Raw genomic sequence first — 27,257 nt, forward strand, 5'->3', positions numbered from 1 at the left:
CACTTGCCTGCAACACAAGTATTAAGCTGTTGGCGACATGGCATGCCTTGGTTTTGTTCTAGCCGGTATATAAACCATGGACACCATGCAAACCGTGGACGAAAATGATGTGGCCGTGTCCTTTTCCACAAGATCCAGTATCGGTCATGAAAAATCACTGGCAGCTGACCTCATGTCACAATCGAACAGGGGTATATTAAGATAAAGACTACTGAAAATTGCTACCCAAAAGTATGCTGCGTCAAGGCAAAGGAAACACAACGGGGTGCCTGCACGCTACGTTATACACAATTATAAACTCCCATTTACTTCTTTTCGGTAACGTGCTCCGCGCCGACCTCCTCGTCCGACGAGACATCCGAGTCTTTGACAAGGCTCTGTTCGTCGGTGAGGTAGACGTTGCGGTTGAGAAGGGCGAATATAATGAGCGGGACACAGAGAGAGATACCAGTTATAGTCAACAGCCTCTGGATGTGCTGGTATCCGCCGATCATGGCCGTTCGCTCGGGCGTGCCGATGGGATAACTGAGGATAAAGGTAAGGGGAGAGCTGTAGGCCTCCTGGGCCATGGTGGCGTTAATAGGAGCAAAGCGGCTCTCGAGCTCTGGCGGCAGCAACTGCGTCCACATGGCGCCAGCGACCGAGTATCCCAGGGCCGAGCCGATGTTATACATGGCGAGGAAGATACCCGTGAGAACGGCCATCTTTTCGTGAGGCACTTGAACCTGCAGAGACGCCTGCGTGGTGTAAGGGAAGAGACCTCCGGCAAAGCCGAGCACAACCTGCGCACCAATGACACCAGCTCTGGCGGCATTATCAGCGGTGACGGATCCTCGGAAGTGAATCAACAGACCGAAAGCAACCATGAATAGACAGGTGCCGGCGATGATGAAGGGCTTGAGACGTCGGACCTTGAAGACAACGACGCCGAGACAGACACCGACAATAACGCTGACGAACGAGTAGAGCAGGGTGATGCGGGAGGTGGCCTTTACGCTAAAATCGAATCCAACTTGGAGAACAGTGAAGAGGAAATCTGCTTGCATGGTCCAGGCAAAGTTGAGGAAGATGGCAATACCAAAGGGGGCCCAGACGGAGCGATTCTTCATGAGACGGAAGGGAACAAGAGGAACCGGGGCATGCAGCTCCCAGAAGACGAAGACGGGAATGCAGCAGACGCCGATGACGAGAGGTGCGATGATGCCGGCGGAGCCCCATTTGGGAGGCGTGCCACCTGCAGTGCCACCGGCAAGGGTGAGAGGAGCAAGGATGAGGCCGAGGACAGCAATCATAAGGATGATGCCGAAGCCGTCGAGCGCCCAGAACAGCTCGTTGGAGAACTTGAAGAAGCGCACAACGACGTTGCTGCCAGCAGTCTGCGCAACGGGGTTGGCAGACCGGAAGGACTGCGAGAGGTAGCCGAACAGACCACGCTCTCTGACCTTGTCGCGGATGCCAACCCAGGTGAGGCTGATGATGAGAGGGAGAGCGCAGATGGGGTAGATGATGGCCCACATGCCGATGCCCCAGTTCCAGGTGATGTGCTTGTGCGCCGAGGCTTGGATATCACCGGTGATCCAAGCGTTGATGATGAAGGGAAGGGCCGGGATATAGCTGAAGAAGAGACGAGCGCGGGCGGTGGTGATGTCGGCCACAATGACCTCGACGAGGAGGATGACAATGGTGTAGCCGATCTGGTAGATGACGCTGCCGGCGCAAAAGGTGCCGATATTCTGAGACGCCGCCTCGATAATGGTGCCGATGGTGTAGCAGAAGACGGAGAAGATGAGCAGTTCGACGCGACCAAAGATATCGGCGAGCTTGGCGCCGGTGGGCTGAGCGGCGGCGGCGATGACGGCGCGGACGACGTTGATGGTGGAGAGCAGCGAGTGCTTGCCAAAGGAGTCTGTCGCGTAGGCCTGGTAGTTGAAGCGCAGGCCGCCGTCGAGGCCGTAGGCGTAGGCAAGGATAAAGGCACCGGTGAAGATGATGATGCGATCCGCCATGGTCATGTTGGCGGCGATGGCCTCTATGCGCGCGACACCAGGAGACTTGACACCACGGGCAATATCAGCGAGGGTAACATCGGCCTTGGCGACCGTCTCCTCGACCTGCCCATCGGGGCCGCGCAGGTTGAGGCGCTTCTGAGCGCCGTAGCTGGCCATTTTCTGCGAGAGTTTGTCAAGTCGGGCTTGTCTGGCTGGTGATGATGGTGATGCTGCAGAAGCAGAAGAAGCGACGAGGCGCGGAGGGCAAACGGGAGTGTAGATCCTGCCTGTTGAGGGACTCTGGGGTAGAATGCCGGTCTCAGTTAGAAGCCCGTCCCAGAACAATAGCCGAGCTTTGTCCTCGCTAGCACACAAAGGGTGGTGCGTGGAACTGATGTAGATGAAAACAGCGATAGTCGAGAAAAAAAGTGAGACAACTTAGACCGGCGGAGGGGCGGCGAGGTTCCTTAAGTACGGTAGTTGTTGGCTGCCTGCCCAGCAAACGCCGGCATCAAGAAAACTCTCCACCTACAAGCACACCATTAAGGATACGGCGCCAACCCATGCGATTGATTAGATTACCCACTCGAAAAAACTTATAACATCAGAGGTAAAGCACCTGGACCACGACTTTTCGTCGTCCGCCACAGTCACAGGATGAGGGTGCCACCCTTGTTGACGCTATTCAGCTCCACCCAGACTCAAACCACTCGGTAGTTAGTGAGGTCCCTACCTACTTTAGGACCGAGCTAGGCCAAGCCGGTGCGCCACCGGCGGCGCGTCCTGTTTTGTTTTCGACGAGTTACTTATCTGATCGCATTAGAACCATATTGCAGAGCGTGCCATGGCGTGTCTTGGTGCGCCCATTATGCAGGCATTTGCTGACGATGTGCAGGGAATGGAACCCGGTTGCAGCGTCAGCTGTCCTGATGCATAGCAAGGGTCTACCCTCGCACGACTACCGCCACCACACACATCCAGCCTCGGATTCACCAATGTATGTATGGCCGGGCTTGGCCCTTTGCCGACCAGGCGGCGATCAACCGACAATGGGATTTCCGGCCGGCCCATGGTGGAGCTTCTGGTCAAGAGGCGGCCGAGTCAAGCAGCAGCAAGATTTTTTTTGTCGCCCCCGTGTGGCTTGGCCAAGCAATTGCTTGACGACGACTACGGCGAAAAATTCTTCAACTACTGGTAAACCATTGCCTTTTCCCCCCTCTCCCCCTCTCGGATATTTGGCGCTTTCTAGGGTGCCGTGGGTGCCGGGGGGTGCCCAGTATACATAGCTTCCTGGTTCCGGCCTCGGCTGCCCGCACTGGAATGTCATCACTGAGCAACGCGCGCCGCCAGCAGCTTCGTTCCGTCGCTTCCCCGCCAGTCGGCAGCCCTGTCTCAGTCTCAGCCTGTTGGGTCGAAAAAGCAAAAGAGTTGGCAAAATACGGAGTATGAAATAACCATATACGATTATACCCACCAAACTGTGGGTTTTGGATGAAGATACCCCGTTTCAGCTCTTCGAGAACCCTGGGCCCTCGTGGAAGCCGGGAAATTTTGGTCTTGGCCACAAGTTACAACGGCCAACGCGAACTCATGCTCCATCTGGTTCTTGGTTCATCGAACTCATTCGTCGCCTCATCTCGCCCGACTCGTGCTGTCAGCCCGTCGGAATCCTATAGCTGGACCACGTCGAGACAATGACCGCCGGGCTGTGGTAGCTTTCCCAGGCGCGTACGAATCGCACCTTGAAGGGCAGTCATAGCGCCAAAGCATAATTTTGGGTTTTTTTCATTTCATCATGCGATGGAAATTTCGAGCAAAAGTTTTCACCAAAAGGCCCAGACCTATACCAGACAGCCACTAGTTCCGTTTCTACGGACGGTTTCCGCCTACCAAGTCGGACATCCGACAAAGCCAATGTTTCAATCTGATAAAATGAGCGTCGCCCCGCCAAAGCCAGCGCCGGAGCAGAGGCCCTCGACCGAGATTGAAGCTTTGTCTTTGTGCCCTCACGCCCGCAACACTGAGATATCGGCTAAAAGCTTGTCGCAAGTGAAAACTTAGCGTCGTGACCACAGCAATACCAGTAGCGACAAAACTCTCATACTACGCTGCAGTGGATCGGCACAGGCTAGTCTATATACTGATTGATAAACCCTCTTCTTTCGAAACACTCGAAATGGCTGTATTGACCACATAGTCCAGGTCTGCATCTGGAGCTCTTGCCACCAAGTTTGCCCGCACCAGAACAAGCTACCAAGGCAGCCTACCAGCTGCCAATTTCTATCCGCCCGCAGTGTGCGACATCGGGCTGTTAATAATAGCGGTTCACCTCGTTTTCTTCCCTGAGCGCACTTCCGCGGCCGCTGTGTAGCACGGAAGTGACAGATAATACGAGCACCTGCACGCAGCTGCAAAAATATTGGCGCACAAGAGAAGCATGGACTGCAGAGACCCGGGCAATTAGGCACTTGATTGCTGTGCTGAATGCTCTCCCGTCGCACAGGCCAGGTTGTTGTACCACGAGCTTATTTCATCGTGCAGCACACGAAGATGCCGTACATTGTAGCCCAACGAATGCAATTTGTCAGTTACGAAGAGCGCCCCAAAATCGTAGCTATATAGATCTTTTCATCATTCGTCTCGTACCGGTGAATATTTTGCCTCTGCTTTCATCTTCGGATCATGATTCGTCGAGCTAGTCGCCTGCGCCTCGCGAAGATGTATTCCCGATTATTCTCCCTTTTGCAACTCGCCGCAATCGTGTCGGCACATCCAACAACATCCTTGGAGTCGAGAGATTTACAAATTGTCTCCGAAGACGGACGATGCGGGACGGGGTTTGGCACAGTCTGCGAAGACGACGAATGCTGCTCGAGCGCAGGGTATACTCTCACGTTTGTCCCTTGAACTCCCCCTCCCATTGCTAACAGTGAAACCAGTTGGTGCGGAGTTGGGTACCTATATTGTTCCGCCCCAGCCTGTCAGATTGACTACGGTCCGAGGTGTGACGCCAATGTACGACCCAAGGGTCCGGCCACGGAGGACGTTGCAAGAACGCACATTGGCGATGTTCCTTATGGTGAAGCCATCTACCACTGCGAAAGATATGGTGATATCGCGTTGACCTTTGATGATGGGCCTTACATCTATACTGAGGATCTCTTGAATCTTCTCCAGGTGAGCACTCTGTGGCAAAATACCAACCGCGGCCCTCTTTTCTCATAATATTTCTTTCAAATAGCGGTACGATGCCAAAGCCACATTCTTTGTCACAGGTAACAATCTCGGCAAAGGTGCCATCAACGACCCTGCCCACTCTTGGGGCGGCTTGATCAAGCGCATGGTCGCCAGCGGCCACCAGGTTGCCAGCCACACCTGGTCTCATCAGCGGCTCACGACGCTGACCGAGGCGCAATTCCGCAAGCAAATGTACTTCAACGAGGTCGCGCTAGCCGATCTCCTCGGCTACTTTCCAACCTACATGCGGCCCCCGTACTCGGCCAGCAACGACGCCACGGACCGCTGGCTCGGCGAGTTGGGCTACCACGTCACGTACTTTAACCTCGACACCGAGGGTTACCTGCACGACTCGCCGGACCTGATCCAGGAGTGCAAGGACATTTGGGACGATGCCGTCGAGAAAAGGGACCCCAAGACAACAAAGTGGCTACAGATTGAGCACGATACCGTCTTCCAGTCCGTGTACAACTTGACCGAGTATGCTCTCAAATCGCTGGTTCGAAACGGCTTCCGGTCCGTCACTGTGGGCGAGTGCCTTGGCGATGCGCGGGAGAATTGGTACAGGGCAGTGTAGGCCGGAGACCGCTGCCAGTCTCAGTCCTTTCATGGTATGGAGGTTCAACTTTCGGAGCGTCGCAGATACTTGAAAATATTTGTAAATAAAGATTGCGTCGGACATTGCGTCTGACTTATTGGTCTCTAGTTTCTAACCCAGTAATTAATGAGAGTGACCAGTAATGAGGACTCCTCTTTCAGCAGCAACATGTTCTGACGTGAAAGCGTGCGCCAAGTATAGGTTAGGCACCTACCAGATAGCAAGGATGCAACTTGAGAAAGCACTATATGCACGCAGGTACTGGTGGTGCGTATATCTCATAGGCTCAATCCAACCTCACTCACGCTTCCATTCATTACATCTGCGATTTTTTTCGGCAGTATTATTGCAGTATTATCGCAGTGTCTGTACCGTATTTCCTTTCGTGAAACGTCTCATGAAGTCTTCGTCCCTCACACCGTGACCTCCCGGAGAGACTAGAAAGATGAAGCAATAACAGCTAATGAGGACAAACTTGCCTCGTATGCGCCAAACACCTCAAAATTCTATAAGAGATACATGTTACTGATTGAAGCTCAATGTATATTTGATTTCGGAGTTGTCGTAATGATGACTGGGCTTACCTTGCTGGTGACGTTATGAGTTCAACCACTATCCCTTTCAAAAGCATATATTTGCTAGAGTGAATGGTAATGCAAAGTGTAGCCTCTGGTAAAAAATCAGACGAATTGAAGAGATCGGAATGCGGTGATTTGCTGGAGGCCAATTCTCGCTAGTTGATTGTCCCGCGCGTAGCGATGCGCCCACTGCTACGGATGGGCTTTGATGTTGTTGCGAGTGGCGAGTGGCTCGTCATTTATGGCCACCTCCATCGATCGCATTGATTAGTGAATGATGTCGTTTTGTTTGACGACAGCTTCCCCCGACGGCCGCGGGACATCATTTTCCGAGGACCTGAGATGTCTAGCGGCTCTTTCCTGGTGGGTATGTCATTCTTTGCTTTGCGAGCTAAGTGAATAAAATTTTCGAAAGAGGGATCACAGAGACTCCAAGCAGCAAATTACATATTTCTCTCCATGTGATGACGCCGTAACCAAAGGTATCGAAGGATTTGATCTGTTGGAAGCAAGGCCAAGATACCTCCGAGCCGAGACAACCGAGTCATGATTCAAGTTGGCGTATAAAAGTTTTTTTCGTAGATTTGTTTTGGTAGGTTCAGGAGAGTAGTCCGAGAGTAGCTAGAAGGAGTTGCTTTTCCTTTCGGTTGCTGTTTTATGTCTTTGCGCGAGCTACTTCTACTATACATTGCAATGGTACTCGAATCTAGATCACGATACTTCTCTACTGATATCACCCAAAGCAGAAATTTTATCCATGGCTGCGTCAACACCTCAAGCTCCCAAATGCGATTCTTGCATACTCCTTTTTGGCACATGTGGCATGTGCTGACCCCCCCCCCCCCCCCCCCCCCCCCTCTTCACGAATGACTGTTTAATGGCCGAAACGTTTCATCGGAGTAGTGAGTTCAAAAATGTGAAGCTATAATTAGTGCTCGGCAAACTCATAGAAGGTGGTGTGGAGGTTGCCTTGCACTGTCCGTGACAGAATAGGCGCCAAGGACAAAGCTATCTTTCCCATTTGGCCGCAGATACGAACGGGTAAGTAACTTAAGGTTCGACCCGGATACATGGGACTGGAAATGAAGGAGGAAAAAAACATTGACTCAGAGTTCCAAGGTTCGCATTACGCTGCAAGCCTCAGCCGAGCGAGGCATTGCGACAAGGCCAAGCAGTTTCTGCGCCAGTTGATTTACACAGTAGCCACCCGCAGAGTTTCTCGCACAGCCCCAGCCCTATTTGGTCAGATATTCTTGGGGTTCGATTAGAAACGACACCAGGCCGGCCCGTGCAGCATGGTTTCTTCCAATCTTTCCTCAAGTGTAGTTGTAACTACAGCCGTGCAAACCCGGGGCAAGCCTGGGGCTAAAGAACACGCACCATGACATTGTCGACTTCGTAGTAGACAAAGTTACAAAGCGCGGTAAATTAAAATAATCATGCGTCAATTTCGACATTTTTCGAAAATAATCTAATTTGGAATGAATAGAGACGGTCCTAAATGAAACAAGATGTGTGCCGAGAAAAGTTTGACTCTGCGCATCCGGGCCTGGTCTAGATGCGCTAGAAGCCACTGCATGGGTGAAGGCGAGTTTTAGACTTGAGCGGATCAAACATGAGTTTATCGAAAGGGAAAAAGGTTATCCCGTACTTTAGTTGTGATGTATATTTAGCAATTCCATATTCCGCGTGGGGGCCGATGAAGTCAAAGTCGGAGGTGGTATAAGTCATGACATGCAACTCGAAACGACCCGTGTCGCAGGCGCGTCTGGTCGCTCCCTGGTTTGTCGCAGTGGTCTCGCAACTATTGTCCGAGCTACAGCAGGATATCAGCCCAATGCAACGCAAGAACGGAATGAAAAAAACAGAAAAAAAAAACAGAGAACTGTAGGGCTTGTTCCGCGACCGTTGTGTCTCCGCGCGCGCGTCTGCGGAAGTTGGGCGGAGGCAGCCACCACCACCGCGATGAAAGGCGAGACTTTGGGTTCGACTGGCATGACAAACCATTGACCTGCCGGTGTTTTGAGCCGCTGCGAGTCGATATCAGGCAAACTGATTCGGGGGCCAGAGTAGAAGAATTCGGCTTGGACTAGGCCGGTGACAGACGCAACGTGAAGCGCGCATCGCCGGTGCCTGTGGATCTCCGACAGGCACGGGCTTGCAAAGGGAACGGAAACCTCGCCAGGGGCGGCCAAGCCCGCCATGCCACCTGAACTGGTTGACTTTGATGGGGCCGGGGTTTCCAATTCAGACTTGGGACCAGTTGGTCAATGGCCCGGAGTTGCTCAAGAGCCGTTATAAGATGAGACAGTTCCCGTCTTCCCCAAGGCGGCCCTCTTCTACTATCCATTCCAATATAATAACCACGAGCAGTTCTCCCGCTATTCTCTATTACCTACTCTTTGTCCCTTGTCCAATCTCTCTCTCTCTCTCTTAAAACAACAAAGCCCAAGAGCAAAACACACACCAGCACCATGCAGACCAAGATCATCCTCGCCTCCCTCGTGGCCGCCGTGTCGGCCGACAACCTCCTCACCATGCGGCAGATTGCCGACCCCCTCGGCGCCATCTCCAAGGAGTGCCAGGCGGACCTGGAGGAGGTGCAGCGGGCCAGCGACCTGCCCGCGGTCCCGACGGCCTTCTTCGCCGACGCCTTCAAGGCGGCGCAGACGCTGACCAACGCCTGCGACTACACGCCCACCGGCTCCATCGCCGCCGAGTACACCAGCTTCGTCTCGGCCGCCGAGTCCTGGGCCAGCGCCCACACCGACATCGCCAACAAGGTCGAGAAGGACTGCAACACCGCCCTGCAGAACATTGCCAACCTCTGCCCCAACAGCAACAAGGGGACCGAGACCGACAAGAGCGCCGACGAGGCCTCCGGAGGCTCCCCCTCCACCGAACCCACGGGCGCCCCGACCGTTGGCAAGAACGCCGCTGCCGTCAACGGCCCGGCCAGCGCCGGCGCCCTTCTCCTCACCGCTCTCCTCGCCGTGGTCCTCCTATAGATTAGCATTTGATTTCTCTCTCTCTCTCTCTCTCCTCTCCCGCCACGGGCGGGCGGGGTGTATATAGACGCTGAGTCCTGAGCGGTGGCAACTGGTCCAGGCTTGGGCTTCAGCCAGTGTTGGAAGCATAAAAAAAGCGTCTAGAATAGGGTTCGACGCAATTGATACCTCGTCGTGCCTGGCTGCACAGACATTTACCAAATGCATATAGTACAGTTAATTCACTTCTTCTTCTGATACGCAACATGGAACATTCAATAACATAGCCCGTCATATATCAAAATGTTTTCCTGATTGACGACTACCTCCCACTACCAATGAGAAACGTTTATTCCGCGCGTAGCTTCTGCCTAGCAAGTCTGTAGAGACTCTGAGGCATGGATATAATGTGCTTCCGACACGGTATAAAGTTCCAAAGCTGCTATAAATAGAAAGCGAAAACGATTCATGGCAAAGATGAATGGATGTGGGTAGAGTCAAACTGCGCGAATAATTTTAATGTGAATGTCAAATTGGGTATCTAGTATTAAAACTGAAAATGACCTCGGCCCAACATTTACGTCCCCCCCCAGCCCCCTTTCCCCGGTGCGCTCGCTCTACGCCTGCAGCTGCGGCGGCGCGGCCACCTCCTCGTCCACCTTGACGACGCGGCACGCGGTGCCGTACGCCGCCGTCTGCGCGAAGCCGCCCATGCTTGCGGCGTCGAAGCGGAGGCAGATGATGGCGTTGCCGCCGCGCGCCTTGCACTCGTCGACGACGCGACCGATGGAGTCGTTGCGGCACGAGTACAGCATGCTCGTGAACCAGCTAAGCTCGCCGCCCGCCAGCGACTTGGCCACCATGCCGAGCGTGGCGCCCAGGTTGCGCGAGCGCACCGTGATGCCGTACACAGTGCCGAGCACCTGCTCGATCTTGTATCCTGGGAGATCCATCATGGCTGCAAGGGAGGGAGGGTGGCGGTTTCTGTTAGCCAATGATTCTCGCTGCAATTCGTTTGTGAAAAAGCCCTCTCAGATGGAAAAAAAGAAAAAGAAAAGAAAAGAAAAGACGTGGGCGGTAGCTGCGCGAGCATTGCCGCGTGTGGCGAGCGCAGAGGGCGTGTGTACTTCACTTACTCGTCGTCACCACACCGTCAGTCTCGGTGAAGCAGTGCAAATCAGACAGCTGAGGAGGAATATTGGCAGGCTCCTTTCGCTCGTCTGAGGACTTGCCCTTTGATCCGACCATTGTTACAATTTCAAATGTCTTGCGTGCAGTGGATGTATATAGTTGAGGTGCAGTATAAAGAAGGCTTGTAAAATCGCGTTGCAAGTATGAATGCTATAACCTTGTCTGTATACTCGCAATTGTCTGCGGAATAAGTAGGGAATTCTTTGCAGAAAGGGCGAGGTACGGAACCCCTTTATACTTTTTCCCTCATCCTCAACTCGCCCGATCTTCAAGCTCCGACTGCCCCCGATCGACGGCCCTGGTGCCGTGAAGGTTTCCGTCCCGTCTGGCCGCAGCATATTTACAGCTTCTAGAACATGGGCCTTTGACCGGTAAACTAACTAACAGGCTCCTTCGCCCGACTGCGACGCTACAGGCTTGTCGCTGCACTGTTGGGGGGGGCTGAGTTACCCGTATCCATCGTATTTTTCGCGACTGCAATGCGACTGGCCAGTTGGCGACAAAAGGTGGACCACCTAAGCCGAACAATCGGCCGTCTTCTGTTCAGCTTGGTGGGCGTGGAAATGACACCCGGAAATGGTAACCGCGCCTCCGGACCAGTGACATCATCTAGGGTTGGGATGTCACGTTGTTCCCTTGTTCACAAAATCTGAAGATGAAAATCGTATAACTTGGATAAATAACTTGAAATCATCAATTGGTAGTTGTGCGTCCATGGACATCATATAAACATAACATTTAGCCTATTACAGCTAGGCGGCGCCTAGCCTTTATTAAGTTCTGCATTCTCCCGCTCACAGAGCACCCGGGATCTTCATCCTGCCTTCGGCACGGCGACCAAACTTCTTGACCCGCTGGGCATCGCGGCTGCTCAGTTGTACGGCGCTGAGGCTGCGCTTGCCCGGGTGCACGTTGGCAGCGGTAATGTTACCGCAGTCCGGTCGCTTGAGTTCGTTGCCAAAGGTGTCGGCCACCCACAGCAGCACACCGTTGGTCCAACCGAAGCCCTCGACGACTTCGTACTCGCCGCCACCGCCGGCGTGGTTCACGCTCGTATCGTCATACTTTTCAAACATGATGCCCACATCGGAAGTGCTGAGCCCCGACAGCTGCGGGGTCGCGGAAGTCGAGCCACCAGTAGCGTACCAGGTGCAGAATGTGGAATCGAGGTAGCGCTGGCCGAGACGTAGAGCAAGCTTGTGGACGTCCTGCCATGCAGGGTCGTCCTCGCCAAAGGAAGCCGGAGTGTTGGTCAAACCCTTCATCAGGACGTGCATCAGCGGCGGCCACACGTTCGGTTGGTCCCACTGCTGGCCGGTGCGCAGGTTAGACGACGGGATGCCGCCTGGTTTAAGGTCAAGATACTTGGCAATACGCGAGTACGCATTCTTGACCGCGTACGGGTTGTTGCGGATATACTCTGGGGCAGCACCCATCCAGAAGGGGTAGAATTGAGTAACGGTGAAGAGCTCCTGCATACCAGCGGGAGCAGTCGCATTTTCAAATGGTTGAGTGTCCGAATCGCTGGGAATATAGATGTGCTGACTTGACGAGGTTCTGTTATAGTCAAAGTAGCTGTAGAGCGTCTCATTCCAGAAGACAGCATGGATGGCCTCGGCGCGATCAGCAGCCTTTTTCGCCCAGCTATCAGCAGCGCTGGAGTTGCCTGTCATATTGTAGAAGCCGGCGATGGCTTTTTCGTTTCCGTAAAGGATCGAGTTGAGATCGACAGGAACAATGTTCATAATATTGAGTGATCGCAAAGGGAAATAAATGTCCTCTGTTGAATCGCGAGGGTTGCTAGACCACTTGGCAGTGGTGTAGTCAAGACCAGACTCGGCGCCGGAGGCGAGGTTGGCGTAGAGAGTTGCCTGTTCGGTCTCATTGAGCGGCTTCTTAACAGGATAGATGATTTCTGATTCGGCATAATACGAGTTATTGTTCGCAGTAATGTAGTCCTCACGGAAGGACTCGGGACGAGGCTGGGTGTTGGAGACGGCATAGCTGCATTCATTAGCTTTGCGGTCACATGTATAGATATTCGTCGTTCTGCTTACCGGTTGAGTGTGTAAGTCTTGTTGTCAACAGTCACATCAACGGAGCGGTTGCTCATGAAGAAGTCGTGTTCCTTTACGAGGATGGGTAGCGCACGCTCCAGAATGCTGGTATCATTGGTGTGGCTAATGTAGGCCTTGACCATCTGTGACAGCAGTGGGGGCTGCGAACGGTTCAGATAGTAGAGGCGCGCGCCGTTAGGGATGAAGCCAAATTGCTCAATGAGGTCCAAAAAGTTCTCAATGGTGTTCTTTGTAATATCGACGAAGGCGCCGCCGGTGCGAAGGAGACCTTCAACAATCCAGTATGAGTCCCAGTAATATGGCTCACGGAAGCGGCCGCCTGCGACAACAAAGGTTCTGTTGACGGGAATAAAGCTGTTGGGGCAACTGGTGCAGTTTGTGGCCGAGCCAGCATATTCGCGCGTCAGGTCAGGCCAAATGTCAATGACTTTGTTGACAAATTCCTTGATGACCGTGTCATTGAGCTTATCGACGAACTTGGCGTCAGTGTTGAGCTTGTCCTTGGAGACAGCCTTGAGCTCGCCGCCGGCATCCTCGAAATAAGTGCTTAGGAAATCGTTGAGCTCGGTGTTGTTGGAGATGGGCTTCTTGAGCTTGTCAAAAGCAGCCTGAATCTCGGACAATGGCTTTTTCGCGGGCCTGGATCGTAGGTTAATCGTTGACCATTACGCTCGCAAAAGCTCTCGCGGAGCTACCAACAGCATATGAAGGGGTCTCTTACATGTCAACAAATGTCTTGGAGTCTGTAAATGGCCTAGCTAGCTCAATCTCCTTGAGAATGTCTCCGTGGCAGTAAATTGGAGAATCGCAAGGAGCAATGACGGAGCCATTGTGGTACAGAGCTGTCGCGAAAGGTAGCGAAACTGCCAAAGCTGTCGCAAGATTCTTGAGCGACGCCATTGTTGCGAATTGAGCTCGGAAACGAACAATTTTTAGGAGCAGAAACCTGCTTCTCGTTCAGATAAGGCGGGACAGCAGAACTAATATATGTACGTGAGAGATGACTAGAGCTGCCAAAGTACTTGATCAAGCTCAGGCGGCATGGGGAAAATCCTAATGTAACCCCACTCATACAAAAGTACGGATTACAGGGCACAAAAGCAAGGATGGCAGTGAAAAAAGACCAGCGCAGGCTAGATCCTCGTAGAACAGGCCAGGACTTTGGCTGTACTGGTAAGCCAAGCAAAGTAGACCCAAGTCCGGGGATATTGCCAGCCAATTCCCCACACAAGCTGGACAAGCTGGGCTCTCTGCCTCTGCAGGCTCGGGTGCCCCAGCCACAATGTGTTTTAGTGCCTCTGCTGGGATACTTTCTCGGCCAAATTTGAGCTTGGGCGTTTGGGGGGTCGATGGGTGGATGCGCTTCCATTGCATTACTCGCGAAAGCCTTCCACAGGTGTGGAGAGTGCAAGGCGATGGTGGAGTGAAAAGCTGGGGCAGCGAACGATGTTCGGTACTCGAACCGTAGATTCTGTTCACATTGAGGCGACAAAGTTGTCGAAACGGGGGGTAGGTACGCGGGAAACCCCCGGCTATATGAGACACCACGAACAATCAAGGGCTGCAATAATCTTAGCACAAGACTCCAGAGTCATGAAAAAAAGCTCAGAGGCCATGGGCAGAAGGAAAACAAGGGGAAGTAACGCTGCTCTTGCTGCTCTCCATTACTTCTCTGGTTCTTCTTTCAGCCCCGCCGATTCACCTCTTGTTGGGGCCGTAGTAGCGCCGGACTCATTGCGGAGAGCATCACGACTGGGGGCTGTGGCGCTGGACTGGGCCGGCTAGAACGCGAAGCAACGAGCTCAACTCGTACGTAGCGACTGCGGCATTGACGTCAAGGGCGCCGTTTATTAAGCCTTGGCCTAACTCAAGAGTCTGTTAGCGGTTTTGCTATGGGATGGACGGAAGCTTTTTCCGGAGCAAACATCTGTACCAAGCTACTTGGCGCCACTGCAACGCCAAGGGTATTGAGTGGGCTTGGGCCGACCGAGCAATCGTCAAGACAGCCATGGAGATGACGAATTTGATACGAGGGGTCGGTGCGATGATGTTGGGATGATTGTTGTTGTCAACTAGCATTGTAACCTGACAGTTGGTATTTTCATCAATGCAATTGTGATACTTGCGGTGTATGTAGGTTGGCAGATGGCGGCAAACGAGGATCAGCAGCAGTCGAACCGGCCCGATCCCCAGCTTCTTCACCACAATACCCAGCCACTCCTCCACTTACTGGTAAACAACAACGCCAGGCCAGCCCAACCCCAGATGGATATCCCCAGCACACCACAATGCGGCTCAGCAGATTCGGCTGTAGTTATGGGTCATCGGAGAATGGGCTAGTCCCACGAGTGCAGATAGATGCTCACGAGACGGAACAGGAAAAAAAGGCCTCAACTTATTACGTTGCAGCCATCGGCCCGTTTTCCGCCAAGCGACAACCGTGCGTCTCCCTTCCTTACCGCATCGTCGGCGCATTTACAAACAACGGGCAACGCCTTGATCTGCAGAAAAACGCTAAACCCGGCGAGAGCATGTCTACCAGCAGTGTCTTCATCATCCGAGAGACAACAGCCGCAGATGCTGAGAAGCTCCCCGCCGTAGAGCGCTCTGCTGGGCAGGCCTTCCGCAGCGTCCCCGAGCTGGCCTGGATCGCGGAGGATGATCCCCAGACCATCCGGCGGCATCTGGAGCTGATCGAGAGCGGCGTGTCTTGGGTGGCCGTGCCGGTAGTGGCGGCGAGCGGGGGCTCCTCGTCAGCAGACGGCGGCGGCCCCGTTGGTTTTCTCAACGGCCAGCTTCTCAATGGCTTTCTACACATTTGGGAGATGTCGGTTGACCGCAAATGCCAGGGCCAGGGTATCGGAAAGCAGCTTATGCAGACAGCCATCGACCACGCCACCCAGCACCGCTACAAGGGCCTGACGCTCACGACGTTTCTCGACGTGCCCTGGAACGACGCCTTCTACAAATCTCGCGGCTTTGTACTGCTCGAGCCGGCGGCTATCCCCCCCGCCCTGCTCGGCATTCTCGATGAGGAGGCCAGAGGCGGCTTACCCCGCGAGCGACGCTGCGCCATGGAGCTGGCGCTGTCCCTGTAATGCTGGGGAGGGGGGGTAGCTGACAGGGTTTCTTGCCAAAAAGCAAATGGTCGCATTTACTACCCAACACGACTGTTCATCTTAAATCAATCTGCCCCTGTTCACAACAGTTTGCAGGCTGCTGCATATTTCCACGCTTGCTGTTCTAAAAGAAAAAGAAAGACGGCTACGCATCTGAATCGCAATCAAGAACAGAACCCCGCAGTATAAGCTCTCCCACAGCTGCGTACAATGGTGGCGATGCTTTATTAGCACACTTGCCGCTAGCTGGCACCATTCAGCCTGCCTGGCAGCTTGCGCAATGCTACCATTGGCCAACTCAGAAAGCCCATCCATGCCATCGTCATACGGTGATATCCAAAAAGCATTCTACAACCTGGACAATAATAAGCACACCATTACAGGCTTCACGTGATAGTCCAGGTCAGAAAATAGATAGAGTCGTACCATGAGGGGTAAGAGCGCTATGCACATCTTATTAAACCACGTCAATCAAGAACAGTCCATCTCACGCTGCCTTTCAATTGCACAAGTACTGCAAAGAAACACACCCTTCCGTCATGGTCGCAGAACTCCCTCATCCCCGCAGAGTCGTCACCGGCCATGACAGCGCTGGCAAAGCCATCTACCTCGAGGACAGCGAGGTCAAGGCGGTACCAGTCAGCGACTCGGTCAACTTTGCCGTGCTGTACGAGACGCACGAGTTCCCCGCCGACAATGGCGAGTGGAAAGATCCCACCAAGAACCGCACCAAGAGCCTGGCAAACAAGGACGGCGTCGTGGTGCGCGTAGTCGACTTCAAGCCGCACAACACAGCTGTACGTGCCCAACATCAATTCACCCAACTTAACGCAGACTTGAAAACCGGCGGCGTGCTAAGTTGTGAATAGCTGTTCCACCGTACCGAGTCGCTCGACTTTGGCATCATTACCAAGGGCGAGATTATCTGGTAAGTACCTCATGGCCAACGACACTTGGCTTCCAGTGCACGCTATTCTGACCAGCACAGTCGACTTGACGACGGTGTCGAAAAGACGTTCCGTGCCGGAGATGTTTGTGTGCAGCGCGGCACCATCCACAGCTGGGAGAATAGAACGGACGAGACCTGCCGCGTGACATTTGTGCTGATCGGTATGCACGCCGTTACCGCCAACCACCCTCCTGCTCGAGCCATTGTGCATGCTAACATGTTGGTTGCAGCGGCCAAGACTATCAATCAGGGATTGGACACGACGGGTTTCGTAGACGAAGACATGGCTACCGGAGGGGAGAACTAGTACCCAGTCTAAAGACAAAGGCAACACGCTTTGCAGATAACAACATATACACGGAAGAACGCCATACTTAATAAGGTTCCACATTGCAGAACTTGTGGTTGGTGAATTATTGTTCCAGCAATGTTTTCCACTAACTCTAGAGACGGGTTTCTAGCGATTCTCGACAAAGTCCCGGCCAGTTCTTCCAGCTGACTTGAAGATGCAGCGTATTTGCCAAGCAGCCTTCCTTCTGGCCCTTCACGTCGGCCACTGACACGCCGGCATCACCTTCTATCCGGCCATAACTACGCAGCAGAAAGTATGCCAGCCTGATAGTGTCAATAAGCACCTGCCACCCCAACAAAGTCCGCCCCCCCTCCTCCCCCCAAGATTGAAGCTTACGAGTATACCCCTGCCACCTTCGGAGCGACCGGCTCGCCTTTTCACAAGCACAACACCGGTTCCGCTCACCACACCCCCTGGGCCATCATCTCCACAGCAGACTCCGCCTCGTGGTACTGAATTTTCAAATCCGTCTTCTTACCTGTCCCGCTTCTTCTTAAGAATCTTTATCTCGTCTCGGCCTCCATCAAATGAATTCGGTCGCGTGGCCAAATGGCAAGGCGTCTGGCTACGAACCAGAAGATTGTGGGTTCGATCCCCACCGTGACCTGAAGATGATTCTTTTTTGCTCTGTTTTTTCATCTTTTGTGTGCTGTACTTGATTGATACATCGTCATGGCTCTGGCCCTCCCTCTGTCGAGTGCCAGGAAAATGGACTGAAGTTTTTTTTTTTCCTCTCCAAAAAAAAAAAGCCGACCTGCCCCACCCAGCGTAGTGTACCGTGTTGCTCAATACAGACTTGGACGGCAAGACTTTTCGGTGAGCTCGTTTCTTGCTTGTGATAAAAGTTTGTAATTCACCATGTAAAGCTCTGTCCCGATCTATGATGATTCCTACAATAAACACCCCTTTTTTCCGGTGCACCTTCTGGGTAACGAATACCGGCATACCGGCGATGCCCTGTAAACATAGAGTGCAAAAAACAGGCGGCGGCCGGTCTCTCATCGAATTCTCACTCGGCACACATGAGGGACGATCGGAGCTGGTCGTAATTCATGCAGCGTGGTGTGAGGGCACATCGCCTAGTCCTCCCACTGCTAGACACGACCTCGAGCTAATTCAGTCACGCGGAGATGGTCTTTGTCCTCACTGCCACATAAGTCTTGGTCCTCGTGTGTAACGATAGAAATGGCATTTACGAGCTGCCGTGGTCGTATCTTCTCCTGTTTCGCCCTCGCCTCCGTTTCCGCGGCCGCCGGGTTGTCACGGCGAGCATGTTCGTACCAACTGCCACTGCGGCAGCCGTTTCGATCTCGCGGGGCTTCGCCTCGAAGTCCCTGTCGAGCTTATCCTTCCACAAATTCCTTTGAGTTTTGACAGCCTTGAGAATGCGCCGAAATGGGAGAGCAATATAGACGTTTAGCCCACGTGCTGTTGTACGATTGCTTACCCATATTGCCAAAGTCGGCGGATCGTAACATTACGTCTATTGTCCTCTAGTATGAGAACAGTTGTGCTTCACTAATTTGCCGTGGTTGCAATTGCCATGCCTGTTTCTGTCGCCATTGGTCTCTGATGAAAGGTATAGTGTAATTGAGGTCAATGGTTGTTACTACGTGCGTCGAGGTTTCTTGTGTAATCTGCTTCACAAATTCCGGCAGCACACGACATTTGTCCAAACCGAGTTTCACCTGCATAAGTTAACGCTGATCCCATCTTCTTTCGATATCATTCAGCTTTCAATTTTCTTGTCCGGCAAGATCTCCGTCCGAGTTCAACCGTCTTCTATCTTCCATGGAGTACCATGTTAGCTTTGAAAAACCGTCTTTTACGAAGAGAGCGTCGCGTCCTCGTGAGGTCGCTTTTATGATATGTATCATGTCATTACAGTAATGTGTATCCACCGTCCACAATCAAGTTCGCGCCTGTCATGTAGCAGCAGGCGTCGCTGGCAAGGAAAACGTAGATCTAATGAAGGTTAGGCCGAAGATCAAGAATAGGTTACATCCTAAACTTACTCCTTTGAGCTCCGAGGTCGCTGCCATACGGCGGCCAGGGATCAGTGAGGTCCACTGCTCCATGCGTTCCTTTGGCTGGTTGTACAGCACTGTATAGGTCAGCTTTCTGTCTAGTCCGCCTTGTGCTGAACACGGCTCTAAACTTACTATCGGTTTCAATGAATCCAGGCGACACACAGTTGACTCGCGCAAAGTCGACCCATTCCACGGCAAGCACCTTGGCCAGCTGCACAACCGCTGCCTTGGACGCATTGTAGGCGGCCTGTAGCTGCGGAATGTTGACTAAGGTGGCACTGACAGACGCTGTGATTATGAGGTTCCCACGGCCCTGTTTCTTGAACACCTTTCCAGCCGCCTGGGCCGTCCACATGACGCCGTCGTAGTTGACGCTGTTGTTCTGCTGCCACGTCTCCTCAGTGTACTCGAGGCTGGGAATGTCGGCGCAGACGCCCGAGTTGGCCACCATGATGTCAAGACGCCCAAAGTGGGTTACAATCTCGTCCACCGTCCCGGCAATGGCGGCGCGCGAGCGCACGTCGCCCTGGTAGGCGGCGATCCTGACGCCCGTGGCCGTGGCAATCTCTTTAGCGGCCTCGTGAGCGCTGCCGCTGCTGGTACTGTAGATGATGGCCACATCAGCGCCCGCCTCGGCGAGACCGCGCACAATTTCGAGGCCGATGCCGCGGGCGCCTCCCGTGACGGCGGCTACCTTGCCCTTGAGAGAGAACTGCGAGAGGACGGGTGAGTCCGAATTGTCTGGGCGATAGAGCGGCATTGTGAGAAGTAGCGTAGAAGTACAAAAGTTGTGAGAACAGTGAAATCAATATCGCGGAATCTGCGAAAATGTTTTTGTTTTCATATAGGGCATTTCAGCCGCTCATTATTCCGAGAATCGGTCGCTGCCCTCTGTTGGACGGTCTTTAACGGGCCTAACCCCGCGAAATAGACAGCCGTACCAGTAGTGGAAGGTCGTACAACCGCGCCAATGGACTCTGTCGCTGGCGTGGAGCTGGCCATCTCTTGATGTGGTACCGATCTGGAGAACGCCTGCAGGGAATTGACTGGATACCGATTCGATTGAAAGAGACTATATTTCTATAATTGACTCTGGCAAACTGTTTTTGTCGGTCGCATCGTGGTCGGCAGGTCATTTGTACCAGGTAGGCTGCCTCATTGATGCGTCCCAGGATTGTGGAACTGGGTACCTACTCAGCCTTGCGCAGATCGGGTGATATGGCGCCAGTAGTACTAACCTAAGTACTGAGCAGTTTAATATAGGGAACAATAAGAACTGGAAAGTTAAACCGCGGGACAATCGGGGCTGCAGGCTGCCTGACAGGGCGAGTATAGCATGTGATAAGCGGAGCCCAACCAAGACTGGCAACGGGCAACGGGCCATGAGATTCGCCATCTGACGAATTGATGAAGATTGCCGTCGTCACTATTCGGCTCGCTCGGTTTCCCATTCTACCAGGTTCTGCCATGTTGTCATGTTGTTGCGTCAGCTCTCGAGCTGATGCAGGGCGTGGAACCGGGCAGTGCTAGCGGACGATGGCTGGTCCGTCGCTGCATCATTTCCAAAACTGGACAGATGGGAAGTGGGGGAGAAGATCCAAGCAGTTTGCGTGGCGAATTCGAAGCTGAAGAATTTTACTCATCAACACAAGCTCGGAACGGGAGAGGATGATGTCGAGAGGAGTAGTGATATAGGGGGACGCAAACAGAGACGAGCTGCCCTTCTCTCAATTGAGTTACAGCGCTTCTTTAGGCGCTTTGATGCATTCCGGCTGGTGCGACACAGGTACTTGGGCCAGGTGCCTACCGACCTACCTAGATGCCTAGGAACTTACCATGTACACCGTGGTCAACAACAGCTTTCGGCTGATCATATAAACATGAAAAATTAAATTGCAATTGAAAAACGAAGAACGAAGAAAAAAAGACTACAGAAGTTAAAAAAAAAATCAGGCAACAGCATACCTAGTAAAGTATCAACACGAGGAGTACCCATACTCTAGGTACCTACTGTGCAGCCCCCAGGAACGCGTTTGCACCCATTTTTAGACATGCCAAGCCCCCCCGCCGTGCCGGCCCTACAGCGCTGCTCCCACAGCTGAGTAAGACTGGACTGGCTGTCTAGGTTGTCACCAATTTCATGGCTGGATTCCTCAGCAGTCTTGTTTCATCCCTTGCGAATGAATCAAGCTTCTACCTCTTAAATCTTCAATTGAGTGTCTGTCGGTCCGTTGATTCACAGTAATCGAAAAGAAATTCGTCTTCACATGGGGCGACTGCCTTTGCCATCACTACTCGACCAAAACCTCAGGCGTGGGCTCCGTTCCTCATCAATAGCTCTGCTCCTTTGCGGCTCACCTTACTATCATGTCGCTTCCATGAGAACATGTCGCCATTTACTCCCAACGAACGCCAGAGGAGAATTCTCCAGCTCTCCTCGGAATGGGGTGTCAATATTCCGCCGGCCCCAAGGGCCCTTGCGAAACCCCTACAAGCTCCGACGTTTCAAGGCCCTGGAGACGATGATGCTGCCGAGACCCTGATGCAAAGGCGAGCAGCGGATGCCGCTCAGCTGCGACCCAAGGGCAGCCTGTCGAGAGCGTTTTCTACTTCGAACTTGAAGAAAGGCAAGCACTGGGAGCCTCGCGAGATAGTAGAGGCCCTGGCTACGCACGTTGCCAATTCCGGCTCGCCGGGCGTGGCCGAAGCCTTGATCGCGAAGCTCTCTGCCGCAGGTGTAGACTTGTCGGGGAACCAGAAGCAAAAGTCTAGCCTTTTGAGTCGTCGCAAAAGCGTAGACCTTCTACCGAACCGTTCTCGGCTGCTACGTCTCGCCACCGAGAGCGGTAGCATCGACATGGTTCAGGTCTTGGTCCCTCACGCTGATGCGCAGGCTATTGATGCCAGCATCCCCGCCGCGATCAGAAAAGGCGATGCGGCAATTGTGGAGCTTTTATTAAAGTATGGCGCCAACGTGGGCGAGACGGCCGACGGGCAAGACGCTTTTCGTCAGGCTTGCGCGGACCAGGGCCAAGCCGCTACGATTGGCATGATTCTTCACTCCCCGGGGCGACCCTCGGCAGTCATGATTTCACAAGCAATGGGAGATGCTTCTCGAGCCGGCTGTCTGGATAATGTTGTGCAGCTTAGCCGATCTACCGGAGACGGCAATTATAACCAAGGAGAGGCACTCATCACTGCCGTCAACATGGGCAGACGTGATATCGCCCTAGCTATTGTCACGGGAAACAGACCGCCTCAACCATCTTCCCTTAATAGTGCATTTATCACACTCTACTCACATCCTTCTATAAGCCCTGCTACCAAACTCGACATGGCTGAGCTGTTGTTGTGCGCCGGTGCAACAGGTGAAGCACCAGCATTAGCACTCGAGCAAGCTTGCAAGTCTCAATTTCACGACATGGTAGTTCTTCTCTCTTCGTACAACGTTTCAATTGAGTACAACGATGCTTCTGCCCTGAAATATGCCATCAGCAGCGGCGAGATAGAGCTCGTGGAGAGGTTGTTGAACAGCGCAGCCCCGTTGAATCCGCAATACGCGTCCTCGTGCATAGGCCTCATTTCGAAGCAAGCACCCTTTGATGCGCGATATTCTCTATTAATGCATCTTCTGCATCGCGGTGCTAACGGCCCTGCTCTGAGCCAATGTCTTATCGACTCGGCCGAGTCGGGAGATCTCAGTTCTGTTGACCTGCTCCTGAATCCACGATTCCCGCAGCAAAGTAATGGAGTCTCGAACGGGACCGCCTCGCCACTCAACACTCATGCCGTAGCATCGGTTGACTATCGTGATGGCGAAGCAGTGCGCACTGCTGTGGTTCGAGCCGACGCGCTTCTGGCCCAGAAGCTCCTCAAAGCACGTCCCTCGCCCCAGACCATCACCTCTGTCTTTCCACTCACGCGAAAACTGCCTGTTCAAGAACGTCATCAGATGGTCAGCTTGTTCTTGGAAGGTTCTCTTACTGGAGATTGTCTCCATGCGGCCCTACAAGACGCTCTTGCAACCCCCCCATCCCAGAGGGATGATAACCTCATCAAGCAACTACTCGCTAGCGGCGCTGATGTCAACTACAATTCTGGAGAAGGTCTGGCGCCTCTTATCAAGCAAATGGATTTGAGCCTTCTTGCCCTGATGGGAGGCAGCATTTCTCCTCAAACTGCCGCCTCACGAATTCCAGATGCCATGAACGTTCCAGATCATCGATCAAGATTTGAGATAATCAGTATTCTATTCAATGCTGGTGCGACTATTGGTGTATCACAGGTAGCTTCTGCAACCCTGGCAACGTTATCAGAGAAGCCTGTCGACATGTCGCTTCTCCGATTGCTTCTAGACACAGGCAGTGCTGATATCAATGGCTGTGAGGGTGCTATTATAATCAAAGCCATAGAGAATCCAGATCCGAAAGTCCTTGAGCTGGTCTTGTTTTACGGAAACCCGTCAGCATCGTCAATAGCACGCGGTCTGGATGCACTCGCTCCAAAGCTGTCCAACGAAGTGAAAAAGTGGAAATTTGAGGCTATTCTCTCTAAATCGACGAAAACGATGGATCTAAATCGTGTGTTAATTCTTGAGGTCCAGTCAGTCATTGAGCACAAGACCCTGCGACCCAGCTTGGATGTTTTAGGGATGCTCCTAAACTATAATGCCGACCCAAATGCCTTCAATGCAGCTGCCCTATGCCACGCCGTTATAGCCGCAGACATTGCAGCAATCACACATCTGCTGGCAAGTCGTATAGCAATCAAGCCCATCTCTCTGGGTATTGCTTTGCCACATGCATTACGTATTGCGGATCAATCTGCACGCTATTCTGTCTCTGAAGCGCTACTTGGGGCTGGAGCACCCCCTGCTGAAATCAACAGAGCTCTTCAGCATGCTATCAAAGTCTTTCCTGAGGATACTGCGCTGATCGAGCTTCTGACCTCCAAAGCAGACACAGGAGACGGAGATGTACTGTCTCTCGCTGTCGAAAAGGAATCACCAGGGCTCATCTCGCTACTGTTGAAAAATTCGACGTACTCGTCTCAGGCTCGTAGTACAGCTCTTACACGAGCGATGGACATCAAAACACGAAGTTTGCGACATGAAATTTGCAAGCGACTTCTGAATTCTGGTGTTCCAGCTGACACGGCGTCTATCGCTCTTTTGGTTGCTGCGCGGGACGGTGATGTAGCCCTTGGCGACACACTCATGGCACATGGTGCGAGTATCACTACAAATAACGGACAAGCAATTATAGAGGCTTGTCGTGGTGGCTCTATTGATGTTCTCAAAGTTCTACTGAAGCCCGACGGGCAAACTTCAAAGAAAACATTGAACGAAGCTTTTCAGGCAGCCACTGAAGTACGCGACCTGGATAAACGCGCCGTCGTATTCGAGTATCTCTTATGCTGTGGCGCATCTGGAGAGTTCATCGATGCGCAGCTTCAATCCGCGGCGAGGTATGGCGATTCGGGAGAAAGTTTGCTTAAGGTGCTACTTGCGGCTGGAGCGGATCCAAACTACAACAGTGGTGAGGCCGTAGCTGCTGCTACACGCAGCGCTTTTATACGCAGCCTGCAGCTACTATTAGGCTTATGGGACGATGGAAAGAATCAGGTATGAAAATAGTCTCACGCCTTCTCTTCAATTTGCTAATTTTCATGCAGAAGCTGCCTTCGCAGCCCACATTGGTTCGAGCGCTGAAAGCCTCTTGGAGTCTCAACCGCGATACGCGCTATGCCGTTGTTGAGGATTTGACAAAAGCTGGCTTGCAACCTTGTGAGGATCTGCACATGGTTCTAAATGATGCAGTGAATGAGGACGATCCAGAAGAGCGCCTGGTGCGCCTGCTTTTGGAGAACGGGGCATCTGCTACCTCCAACAGTTGCAAGTCCTTGGTTGATGCTGTTCAGAACATGGCGTCTTCAAGTCTCTCACTCATGTTACAGCGCGACATTTCGCCAAAAGATATCAACCAAGCTTTCAATGGAGCCTTTACCACGGAAACATTCAACAAGTGGTTCACTCCAAGAGGTCTCGAAACAGCACAGCTGCTTCTCAATAAAGGTGCAAGCGGAGACGCTCTGAGCAATTGTCTACTATTGGTCATGAAAAACTCTACTCTAGATTCCGGCGATCTTGCAGACCAGTTTGTCGAAGTTCTGGTCTCCCATGGTGCGGACGTTAATTACCACCGTGGCGAGCCGCTTCAACAGGCTGCCTCCGTGGCCAACATTGAGTGGACGCGCAAGCTTTTAGGCTGCAAACCAACCTCCGAAACGCTGTCTCTGGCTTTCCAGTGTATCTTTGATACAGCGCTCAGCCAAGAAGAGGTTTTGGGTCTTTTTAGGTTGTTTGCCGAGTACCGAGATGGCGATGCTCAAATCGACGTCATGGTAACTCTTCAAGGGTCCGAACCCGTCTTGGTGCGTGCCATGAAACAGTATCCGCGGTCCCCCATGATTTTGTCGACACTTCTTGATGCAGGATATTATCATGATCAGCTTGCCACGTACACCCTCCATCCTGATATTGGTGAAGAAGAGGTCACTCTCCTCTCTTGGGCCATTTCGCAGCCCCAGAAGCGGGTTAGCACCTCCGTCATTGAGCTTCTTGTTGAGCGAGGTGGTATGTGACACACATGCACATTGCAGTGATTCAGTGTTAACAATATTTGCAGCCAAAGTTAATGTGACATCGTCTTTGTCTGGTTCGACGCCTCTGACACTCGCTGTTTTAAACCGACGCCCAGACGTTGTCAAACTTCTTCTCATTGAAGGCGCGGAAGTTGACATCGTTGATTACATGGGTCGCACACCTCTCTCAATGGCGACAGAGATGGAAGGCGACGTTGCCGTACAAATCATGTCGGCCATTTTGGCCGCTGAGCCATGCCGTGACGATGGTTCCCTTCACAACGCCGCGCGAGAGCTCAACCTAGCTGCGGTGAAGGTCTTGGTCCAAGCCGGCCATGATCCCGACTTCCCCAGCCCCCTCCACGACGGTCGCAGCGCTCTGGGCGAAGTGTGTCTGCGGGCTGCGACTGACATCGATACCTCGCCTGACCGTGAGCGACTCACACAAAAGGTTATGGCCTTCCTCATCGATTCTGGGTCCGACCTCGCTATCCAATCCAACGGTAAGCCGCTTCTGCATCTCTGCTTCACCTCGCTCGAGCCCGTCAGCACGACGCGAGCGCTATTGAAAGCGGGTATGTGGAAACACATCAACAAGCCCTTTAATCGCTACACCAACGACCAGTACACGTATTCGCCAACTATGTATATTACCAAGGCCATGCCGTCGCTCTCCTGTCGCGAAGAACTCCTGTCTGTGCTCCGCGCCAGCCGCGCCACCGACGCTTTCTACGCCACCAACGGCGACGCGCAGCCCGACGACGCTGTCGGCCTGCCGGACGACATGGCCGCTGCGGAACGCGCGCGCCGCGCACGTCTTGAGCGGCTCACACACGACACGGAGGAGCACGCCATCGCGCTCGCGCGGCGACGCGAGATTGCCAGCGTCGAGCAGCAGATTGCGAGTCAAAAAGCCGAGATGGAGGACGCGCGGCGCCGACGGCAGCACGGCGAGGACTTGGCGGCGGTGCGCGCGCGCGCGCAGCTGGAGGAGACCATCGCGGCCACGACCCTCCAGCGGCGCCTCGCGGACCAGCACGCCGTCACCGAGGCCTCAATGAACCGCACCCGCGCGCTGGCTGCGGCCGAGACGGACGCTGAGGAGAAGCGCCAGCGCAAGGCTGTCGAGTGGGAGGCGCGCGTGAGCAAGGAGCGCACCGACAACGCCCGGGCGCTGAGCGCGATACGCATCAGCGAGCGCGAGGAGCTGGAGCGCGTCGACCGCGGCGCCGAGCAGAGGCTCGCGAAGCGCATCGATGCTCAGCGCAAGTTGGTCGAGAGCCAGGAGCGCCTGGCCAGTAGGTTGGCGGGCGGGCCGGCAGTTGGCGCTCCGGATCCGAGACGGCAGATCGGGTACGTGACAGAACTGAACTGAGAAGGGAAAAAAAAGGGTGCCCGCAAAACAAAAGAACGGAATCGAAACGGGCGAAATTATTACTTTGTTTGGTTCTTCTTGGAGTCAAGTCATTTACGGCCGGTAGCCGTTTCTGCATTATCGATCTAATGGT

At 53.3% G+C, this 27,257-nt stretch overlaps 10 protein-coding genes and 1 non-coding gene across 11 annotated transcripts; 6 read left to right on the forward strand and 5 right to left on the reverse strand.

The window, feature by feature from the left end:
* Nucleotides 1-305: 305 nt before the first annotated feature.
* On the reverse strand, nucleotides 306-2,165 carry V2A60_009180 (major facilitator superfamily domain-containing protein; the record flags this gene model as incomplete). The annotated part of the gene is made up of 1 exon (XM_083260448.1): nucleotides 306-2,165. One exon carries the CDS (start codon nucleotides 2,163-2,165, stop codon nucleotides 306-308), a length of 1,860 nt encoding a protein of 619 aa, XP_083116574.1.
* A 2,541-nt stretch (nucleotides 2,166-4,706) lies between these two features.
* Nucleotides 4,707-5,802, forward strand: V2A60_009181 (uncharacterized protein; the record flags this gene model as incomplete). Its single annotated transcript, XM_083260449.1, has 3 exons — nucleotides 4,707-4,870; nucleotides 4,928-5,165; nucleotides 5,230-5,802. The coding sequence occupies 3 exons, from the start codon at nucleotides 4,707-4,709 to the stop codon at nucleotides 5,800-5,802; spliced, it is 975 nt and encodes a 324-aa protein (XP_083116575.1).
* A 3,073-nt stretch (nucleotides 5,803-8,875) lies between these two features.
* On the forward strand, nucleotides 8,876-9,409 carry V2A60_009182 (uncharacterized protein; the record flags this gene model as incomplete). The annotated part of the gene is made up of 1 exon (XM_083260450.1): nucleotides 8,876-9,409. One exon carries the CDS (start codon nucleotides 8,876-8,878, stop codon nucleotides 9,407-9,409), a length of 534 nt encoding a protein of 177 aa, XP_083116576.1.
* A 596-nt stretch (nucleotides 9,410-10,005) lies between these two features.
* On the reverse strand, nucleotides 10,006-10,636 carry V2A60_009183 (YbjQ family protein; the record flags this gene model as incomplete). Its single annotated transcript, XM_083260451.1, has 2 exons — nucleotides 10,006-10,346; nucleotides 10,525-10,636. 2 exons carry the CDS (start codon nucleotides 10,634-10,636, stop codon nucleotides 10,006-10,008), a joined length of 453 nt encoding a protein of 150 aa, XP_083116577.1.
* Nucleotides 10,637-11,373: 737 nt separating this feature from the next.
* V2A60_009184 (Six-hairpin glycosidase-like protein) lies at nucleotides 11,374-13,557 on the reverse strand (the record flags this gene model as incomplete). The annotated part of the gene is made up of 3 exons (XM_083260452.1): nucleotides 11,374-12,583; nucleotides 12,637-13,296; nucleotides 13,379-13,557. 3 exons carry the CDS (start codon nucleotides 13,555-13,557, stop codon nucleotides 11,374-11,376), a joined length of 2,049 nt encoding a protein of 682 aa, XP_083116578.1.
* A 1,631-nt stretch (nucleotides 13,558-15,188) lies between these two features.
* On the forward strand, nucleotides 15,189-15,755 carry V2A60_009185 (GNAT family N-acetyltransferase; the record flags this gene model as incomplete). Its single annotated transcript, XM_083260453.1, has 1 exon — nucleotides 15,189-15,755. One exon carries the CDS (start codon nucleotides 15,189-15,191, stop codon nucleotides 15,753-15,755), a length of 567 nt encoding a protein of 188 aa, XP_083116579.1.
* A 560-nt stretch (nucleotides 15,756-16,315) lies between these two features.
* On the forward strand, nucleotides 16,316-17,032 carry V2A60_009186 (cupin domain-containing protein; the record flags this gene model as incomplete). Its single annotated transcript, XM_083260454.1, has 4 exons — nucleotides 16,316-16,573; nucleotides 16,646-16,704; nucleotides 16,765-16,886; nucleotides 16,956-17,032. 4 exons carry the CDS (start codon nucleotides 16,316-16,318, stop codon nucleotides 17,030-17,032), a joined length of 516 nt encoding a protein of 171 aa, XP_083116580.1.
* Nucleotides 17,033-17,612: 580 nt separating this feature from the next.
* On the forward strand, nucleotides 17,613-17,684 carry V2A60_009187. The gene has a single exon. It is a non-coding gene; the product is annotated as a tRNA-Arg (tRNA).
* Nucleotides 17,685-18,269: 585 nt separating this feature from the next.
* On the reverse strand, nucleotides 18,270-18,528 carry V2A60_009188 (uncharacterized protein; the record flags this gene model as incomplete). The annotated part of the gene is given in 2 exon segments (XM_083260455.1): nucleotides 18,270-18,505; nucleotides 18,525-18,528. The coding sequence occupies 2 exon segments, from the start codon at nucleotides 18,526-18,528 to the stop codon at nucleotides 18,270-18,272; spliced, it is 240 nt and encodes a 79-aa protein (XP_083116581.1).
* A 430-nt stretch (nucleotides 18,529-18,958) lies between these two features.
* Nucleotides 18,959-19,867, reverse strand: V2A60_009189 (uncharacterized protein; the record flags this gene model as incomplete). The annotated part of the gene is made up of 3 exons (XM_083260456.1): nucleotides 18,959-19,042; nucleotides 19,093-19,181; nucleotides 19,240-19,867. 3 exons carry the CDS (start codon nucleotides 19,865-19,867, stop codon nucleotides 18,959-18,961), a joined length of 801 nt encoding a protein of 266 aa, XP_083116582.1.
* Nucleotides 19,868-21,493: 1,626 nt separating this feature from the next.
* Nucleotides 21,494-27,124, forward strand: V2A60_009190 (uncharacterized protein; the record flags this gene model as incomplete). Its single annotated transcript, XM_083260457.1, has 3 exons — nucleotides 21,494-24,730; nucleotides 24,781-25,741; nucleotides 25,794-27,124. The coding sequence occupies 3 exons, from the start codon at nucleotides 21,494-21,496 to the stop codon at nucleotides 27,122-27,124; spliced, it is 5,529 nt and encodes a 1,842-aa protein (XP_083116583.1).
* Nucleotides 27,125-27,257: the final 133 nt, after the last annotated feature.

The sequence above is a fragment of the Cordyceps javanica genome, chromosome 6, assembly GCF_051103115.1.
Source record: "Cordyceps javanica chromosome 6, complete sequence".
NCBI lineage: Eukaryota > Fungi > Ascomycota > Sordariomycetes > Hypocreales > Cordycipitaceae > Cordyceps > Cordyceps javanica.